This window comes from Limulus polyphemus, unplaced genomic scaffold, assembly GCF_000517525.1.
Source record: "Limulus polyphemus unplaced genomic scaffold, Limulus_polyphemus-2.1.2 Scaffold134, whole genome shotgun sequence".
Lineage (NCBI taxonomy): Eukaryota > Metazoa > Arthropoda > Merostomata > Xiphosura > Limulidae > Limulus > Limulus polyphemus.
In genome coordinates this window covers 538,855-547,080 of record NW_013665744.1, presented here as the reverse complement: position 1 = coordinate 547,080, position 8,226 = coordinate 538,855, and the positions used below count along the sequence as shown (strand labels likewise).

The window sequence follows — 8,226 nt, the reverse complement described above, 5'->3', positions numbered from 1 at the left end:
CAATATATATATATATATATATATATATATATATATAAAACATATAAATTATATTTTTTGTTTTTCTGTTTCAGAGGGGTAATCTGCCCTGAATTTCAATTGGCCCACTTTAATAAATAAGCAAAATGCAGATATTCAAACAACTTGAAATTTGTAATACATCTGAAACACAGAGTCCACATGTAATATTTTAAGCATCATGAACATTTTATGTCGTATTTAATTTTAATAAGTTCTCATGTAAGACTTATCAATACTTTCCAGTCATATAAAGCAGCGTAATAATGATGCATTATTTGATAGTGTTATGTTCGATCATATTGGATTCAGAACTCCATCTTTTAGATGTAGACATGATTATGCCAGTTTTTGGTTAAATGCACAGAAAATAGTAAGGTATAAGCAAGAAACACATGCCATACAACAGTTATGTTACTTGTGGCAGTTAATGCAGATAAACCTCTGAAAAATTTAGTTCTTCGAGGCATATGAAAATCAAAATAGAAAATGGTGTACTTGAATGTAAATTTCTAAACGTTTTAAACGTAAAAAATAGTACTTTATTTTATTTTAGGATTCTCAGAAACTTTTCCTTTTCTTGGAAACACTGTGTTTCTCAGTAACGTCATATTGGTTCATTTTGTGGGTTAAAGGTTAATATAGTCATTTTACTATTTTGTAACTTGAATAAAGATGTACTACTGTATTTTAAACTTACTGTAGATCTAGAAAGGCTGAAACATGAGTTACAGTCATCCTGGAAACTTAACAAAAATTCTAATACATTTCTAAACTTGTAGAGTTTTGATTTTGAATATTGGTTGGTTAAATTCCATTTGTTGTAATGGTAATCTACATACATCCCGGGTTTTATAAAATGGGTACTATGAATTAATGCATGGTCAATCAGAAATCCCATATTTTGTCTGTGTTTTTTTTTATCATGGTAACAGACAAGATGATAAAGTGTATACAGGCCTTTCATTGCAATTCAGATAGTCTGTTAACAGTTCTGGCTAGACTTCAGAGAAAGCAAACAAAGAACTTCAATTGACAGTGTTTGTATTATATGAACTACTATCATTATGCCCAGCCAAGACACAAGTTTACAGTAATGTGACCTATGGCCTCCTAATTTTTCATATTGCTTGGAAATTTTAGGATGTTTATTGTTGAGGAAGAAGAGACAATCATGAGAGCTGTGTGTACCTTATTTGTTTATGGCTTTTAAAAATATTGTGGTTTCTAGTTAAACATTTTGTTGCTCAGTGATTATATACAATATTATCACCTTTAAACCACTGTAATAAAAAGCCAAAGCCTAAATGCTATTAGCCTTTAGATAATCTGTTCAATTTAATACATATTTAAAGTAATTACTACTAGATCCAGTAAATCCAATCTTAAATTGACTTAATTTCTTTCTTTGAACAAAAATCTGTGGAAAACAGATTATTTGCTTTTGTGTTCCATCTCACTAACTTGTATGGACTTTGTCAGAAATCTCCCTGGTTCTTATGTAGTTATATTTGAATGTATAAGAAATAAATTATATGAAAAAAATGTAGGTAAAATTTGGCTCAGTAACTAGTTATAGATTAGCATGGAGATTCAATCTACAATTTAGTAAAAAATATAGTATAGTTACTTAATGAGAATTACATGGAAAATCTCCATAACATTGTCAGAAAGAGAATATCACATATCTCTTTCATGGATGATTACCATACAGAAATTAAATCACTGTTAGCTAAGGGCAGATTGAACAACCATTTTGATTGGAAAAGTGGAGATAGTTTCTCAATACTTGAACTGTAAAAATCCTCCATGAGTCAATTTATCTAACAGTTTTTTAATGTTGTAGCTGTAGCTACTTGTTTTCAAAACTTTTATTTGTTGTCCTCAGTTGATTGTTCATATGTCTGTATGAATTATTTAATGTAGTAACTAATTCTTCTATTGTGATGATATGTGTTGTTTTTTATTGTGTACATTGTGGTTGTCTGTATGCATCTAAGCATATAAATCCTAGCTACTTTTTGTAAGAATTTGGTATTTGAATGAGCATTTTGCTATACATATTTCAGGTTTTTTTTATTATTATTTTTAATTTGGGTTCGTTGTTAACAGCTTGAGTTTTTGTTCATGCATGTAGTTGTTAAAGGGTTTATTTAAAAAATAAATTTGCTTGTTCTTAAGCAAATTATTGGAGGTTACATGTGTGTTCTCTTGCATTTTTTTTAAGACAGATTTTCTGTACTTTATTGTTTTATTAATGTTTGTTATTGATTTTAAGTTGCTAGTTTGTTTTGATGTTGTGACTTGTATGTTCGTGTAAGAGTTCTTCAATGTGGTGATTCCAGATCTACAATGGTTAGTAACCATACATATTTCACAAGGTCCGGCACGGCATCGGCAGCTGCCGCTTTTGCTGCAGCAACTGCAGGCTCTAGTAATCCTCCTGATCCTTTATCACAACCTGGATCTCGAATGAGTAGTAGGCTTCCTAGTGCAGGTGAGACTTCAACTTCTTAGCAGTATTATATATATATGTGTGTGTGTGTGTGTATGTATGTGAGCTTCTGTTGGTCCATTTTTACAGTTTATTTTCCATTCTGGATGTATAACTAGATTCATGTTTTTGATACACACAAAGTTACAGAATTTTTGTTAAGCTGTACTTTTCATAGCTTTTGCTTCCAAAAGTTCCATTTCTGATAGTGAGAGGTTTGTTAAAATTTATGATCTTTATCTCTATATTTATTCGTTTTCTGATATATTATGTAACAGAAATATGTGTCTAAGTACTATACAAATGCAGCTTTTTAAGTGACAATGATTGTTCCATAGTTTTGTTGTCCTATTGGTAAATTTAACAATTTTTACATAATTTTTATTTTTTCTCAAAACTAATGGTACATTACCTCTCCTCACATAATTAGCTATTCATCGTTCAGTGCTGCCCTCTATATGCAAACAAATGTTTATGCATGCCACAAGCCTTTTGCCTCTCCTCCATTGGAAATGACTCATTCCAATGTGTGTGTCATGCAAATCATCATGCGACAACCTTCCACCAATGAGAGTAACACACACTCTCATTATGCGTGTGACTCCCTCTATTCAATCCTACCAAATTATCACTCATGTTTAGGTGTTTCGTAGCTGTAACTTTAACAGTTGTACTTAAAAAGTAGTTTTTAAATTGTTTTTGATTATACAGCTGACACATTTATTTTCAATTTACTTTCCAGTCTTTATTTTTATTTATTTTTTGCACGTTTATATCTCTCAAACAGTTTGTTTGATTTATTACTTACCATGAATTCTGAGGTTAATGTGACCACTTTGGGTCTCACACCTGCTATAAGCACTTTTCACTGGCTGTGGGTGGGGATGACCCATCACTGGATTTATCTGCCAAGAGATTGATGGATGTATGGGTCAACCACCTTCTCCTGAAGTTGCCCCACTTTCTCACAAACAATCTGAACTGTTCGTTCTGATTAAGGTTTTGATAGCTTTTTCCTACCACTGGATTCTGCTGTGTCTTCCTTTGCTCCACCTGCGGAATCAGCTAGGCCTAATATGGCATTTTTAGATATGATTTTTGAGGTATGTGATGTTTTATCCCTTTCCCCAATTTCCTGTGATCCTCATCCTCCTTTGTTGCATGATAGTTCTTCTTCTCCTTATTTATTTTTCCCACCTTCCCCAGATATTAGGTTCATTCTGAGCATTTTGCCTCTCAGTTGGTTGAGGGTGCCAGCATGCCTCACCCCACACGGCTATGGATCAGTTTGCTATGGCATACCATCATGCAGACAGTCCATTTCTAGACTCTCAGTTGTTGGGGTCTATTTTGCCGGTTTAGGGAACACTCCCTGATTTTCTGGTGCATTTAACCCATGCTCAGTTTTCACGCCTTCATCTTACCCTTACTTCCCTTCTATGGTATTTATCTACCATACATCTCCATTCAGAGGTTATGCACCTAAATCCTGAGGGGCTCATTTGTCATCCTCGGCTCTTGCTTTACATACATGGTTTCTCTGTTGTTGGAATCTTCTGGGTTGTGATATGGCCTTGTCACAAGTTTGTTTACTGCCCATTTATCTCATGGAATTATGTATAGCCTCTTTTCTTAGGTGATATATTTTCGACTTATCCTGGTTGTCGCAGTTGGAATCACGACAAGCCCCTATTCCTGTTTCTCATCCCAGTCCTTCTCAGCCCTTACCTGTTCCTTTTTCCAGGGTTTTCTTTGACGTAGATCAGCACGATGCCAACAGTGACTACCCGGTGGATTCTGGTCTGGTGGGAGCTCAATTGTGCAACTTTGTTCCCCTTTTGGAGATATTTCATCACAGATCTTGGGTTATTCAGGTTCTCTCAGATGGACTTGTCCTACAATTCATTTCCCCTTCTCCTATGTCACAGATACCCATTTCCTTCCATCAGTCTCAGGATTCCATTACCAGTCAGCATCTGTCAGAGGTGGTTCGAGACTTCCTGTCTCAACAGACCATTGAACCTGTTAATTATCTTTCTCTCAGATTTAATTCCAGGCTGTTTGTTGTCCCCAAGAAAACCGGAGACTGGCAGCATATCATAGATTTGTCCTGCCTCAATTGTCCTACAATTCCTTTCTCCTCCTCCTTTGTCACAGATACCCATTTCCTTCCATCTGTCTCAGGATCCCATTACCAGTCAGCATCTGTCAGAGGTGGTTCGAGACTTTCTGTCTCAATAGACCATTGAACCTGTTAATTATCTTTCTCTCAGATTTAATTCTAGGCTGTTTGTTGTCCCCAAGAAAACCGGAGACTGGCGACATATCATAGATTTGTTCTGCCTCAATCTCCCTCGTTTTACCATGGGATCGTTTCTCACCCTCAGGTAGGCTTTTTCTCCAGGTTTATGGATGACCAAGATGGACGTCGTTAATGCTTACTTACATATATTGATAGCTCAGCAGTCATGACCATATCTTTGGTTTGTCCATCGAGGGGTAATTTATAAATTTTGCACACTACCTTTCATGGTCACCCATTGCACTGTCTCAGATATTGGCATTTCTCTGATCTCTCCACTGTGTTTCATCCCACCCCCTTTTCTTCTAGTGGAGTTTGGGAGTCTTTACCGCTTTCCAATTCCAAGACGCTGTGGTGATGGACCATGGATGCATCCTCCTGAATGGTTTAATGACATCAAATTTCAATACAGAAATAACAGTACAGAGTAGGGAGGTGGTGTTCTGCGGGTGTAGGTGATGTGATATCCTTCACTATAATGCATATGTAAACCAAAATGAGTGAGACGTAATATTGCAGTTCACCCCTTCGATTGGGATCCCTCATCCTACCCCCACGTGGATGTTGGTTCCCACTGGCTGGATTTTGGATTTAGAGTAGAACCAATCAACACAAGTCCTCGCATGTCTATCTTCCTCCCTCAACCATACTCCATTTGTGTTGTTGGTCATGGTGGAGGTACTTGGGATTGTTATGGTTCTTTCCCTTCTGCTCTATGTTGATGGATCTGATTCAGAGGAAATTATTGCACCTGGGTTGATTCCAGTCAGTTTCAATGTTGAGGGAGGTGATTTCTCTATTGTTTCTTCCATTGTTTTTTCCCTACACCAATTGGATGTGCTCCTCTGTTTTCCTCCCATATATACAACATTTTTCTAAGATGGACAAAAAGTATACCGGATTCAGAAGTAGTGTAGTCTCCCACATTCAGATCTTCGAATCTGACTTTCTTGTCTCCATGTGTGTCCTTCGAATGCTTCTATTCTTCCCTCCACCTATTCAATGTGGGATTCTACCTAAATTATGTGAGAAGAGGTGATGTACCTTATCGGAAGTTATAATTTTCCTAAACTGATAATGTATTTCCGATAGGTATTTACCTTCTCTCACACTTCCCACCATTCCTACCCACTGAAAACTGGTGCTTCCATTTTATGCCAAAACTTGAAGTGATAATTTGGTAGAATTGAATAGAGGGAGTCACATGCTTAACGAGAGTGTGTGGTACTCTCATTGGTGAAGGGTTGTCGTATGATGATTTGCGATGAGCCATTTCCAATGGAGGAGAGGCAAAAGGCTTGTGGCATGCGTAAAAATTATTTTGCATATAAAGGGCAGCACTGAACAAGAATAGCTAATTATGTGAGAGAAGGTAAAGTACCTATCAGAAATACATTTCAGTTTAGGAAAATTATAACTTTCTTAGTTGTACTGCTTATTCTCTTATGAAATTGATTTAGAATATCTGTAGTACTAAATATTAATTTTACCATTTTAATCATATTGTTTTTCCAGGTTCAAATAATAATAGTTAATCTATGTTAAGTACTTTAGTTAAACATTTAACATGATCAAATTACTTTAAGTTGTAATTTACATTGGTAACTTTAGTTTTTTAGCTCTCTCTCTCAATCAGACATTAATCCTGATTATTTGTTGGTAACTGAAGCAGGTATTAATCTTTTAAACTAAGAGCAATCCTATTTTTTTGAGTATGCTTTCCAACATTCGTATTAGAAAAAGTGATATTTGTGATAGTATTACATCTAATACTATAGAATCTTATTTTTCTGTCTTATAACCTATGGACGTTATAAAGAAAATGGGGCTTTTATCTAGTAATTAAGAGGTTCAACTCTGAACCATAATGTCCTGAGTTTGAATATTACAATATCTCAAATCAACATGAGCACTTTGTATCATAATTCCAACTGAAGGTGAGAGCAGATTTATCTGCCAAAGTAAATCCTTAAAAAAAACAAATCAAATTAAAAAAGAAAAGAAAATAGCAAAGCAGCTTTTGTCAATCATAATGCATTTATGTTTTAAGTAATTCTTGAATTCCAGAAAATAGAAAATTAAATTATGTTTACGATGCATCTAAGAACTTTGTTTAATACTAATTGTTTATGCTTTTGTTTAATTGCAAGTGAAGAATTATGTACAATCAGATAGTATACTGTATTCATTATTTTCATATGATTATTTAGTGGGACCAGATCTGAAAATACCAAATGCCAAAGAAAAGAGGGAATCCATGATCAGTACAGCTGCCACTATGAGAGTGTTAAATGTTCTTAGACACTGGGTATCTAAACACTCTCAGGTAAAGTATATCCATGACTTGTAATTGTGACACTTTGATTTTATATATTCCTTGACTCAAGGTATATATAAACATTCTCAGGTGAAATAGTTCTAATACTTGTATGTCCGTACAAGTAAAGTCTTTTAAAAGTCCTCAGGCATTCTGTGTACGAGTCTATTCAGTTGAAGTACTTTAATTATTGTTATACTGCTGTTATCCATGAGTGCTGCAAGTCTTCTCAACAAAGAATATGCAAACATGTTTTTCAGGGTTTCTGTATTCACTCTGCTTTTGTGTGAGTGTTAACTATACCTAATCTTGGTTATTCAATTATTATAAAGTAAAAAAATAAACTTTCCTGTTTGAAATATAGGCATAATGATGATTGTTACTTCCAACTAAATGGCTACAATAATGGTAGTATTCCGTGTCATGAGAACTTTTGTTTTCCTGTTTTAAATAGTTAATTTTATATTTAAACATTACATGATCTTAGGGTCTCAAAATTGTATACATGACCATAAAATATCTCGATGAGTAACTTGTATGTAGTGATGTACATGTGTATTATGGTAAATTCAGCCTAAAAAACGTAGCTACCAAATGCTGTCTTTCTTCTCTAGATAGTTAAAAGATGAAATTAAATGATCATTAAATATCTTTTATTTTGTATAAACTTGAATTAATGGCTAATTGTATAACTTACCATCATGTATTTTCATCTATAAAAACTGTACTTGTTTTTCTTATCATCTTACCTGCATAAATTTTAAATGTTTTATTTTCTTCATTTGTAATTGTTAAATTTATTTTGAAATTTTTACACACACACACACACACACACACACACACACACACACACACACACACACACACACACACATATATATATACACACACACACACACTATATATATACTACACACACACACACACATATATATATACACACACACACACATATATATATATACACACACACACATACATATATATATACACACACACACACATATATATATATACACACACACACATACATATATATATACACACACACACACATATATATATATACACACACACACACACATATATATATAC

The 8,226-nt window shown here is 34.3% G+C and overlaps 1 protein-coding gene across 1 annotated transcript in view; it reads left to right on the top strand.

The window, feature by feature from the left end:
* Nucleotides 1–8,226, top strand: part of LOC106473812 (ras-specific guanine nucleotide-releasing factor 2-like) — a 267,598-nt gene that overhangs the window by 242,174 nt on the left and 17,198 nt on the right. The window contains exons 20-21 of the mRNA XM_022379257.1: nucleotides 2,321–2,515; nucleotides 7,025–7,140. Coding sequence (XP_022234965.1) covers nucleotides 2,321–2,515; nucleotides 7,025–7,140 — 311 coding nt within the window. The remainder of the gene's footprint in view (nucleotides 1–2,320; nucleotides 2,516–7,024; nucleotides 7,141–8,226) is intronic.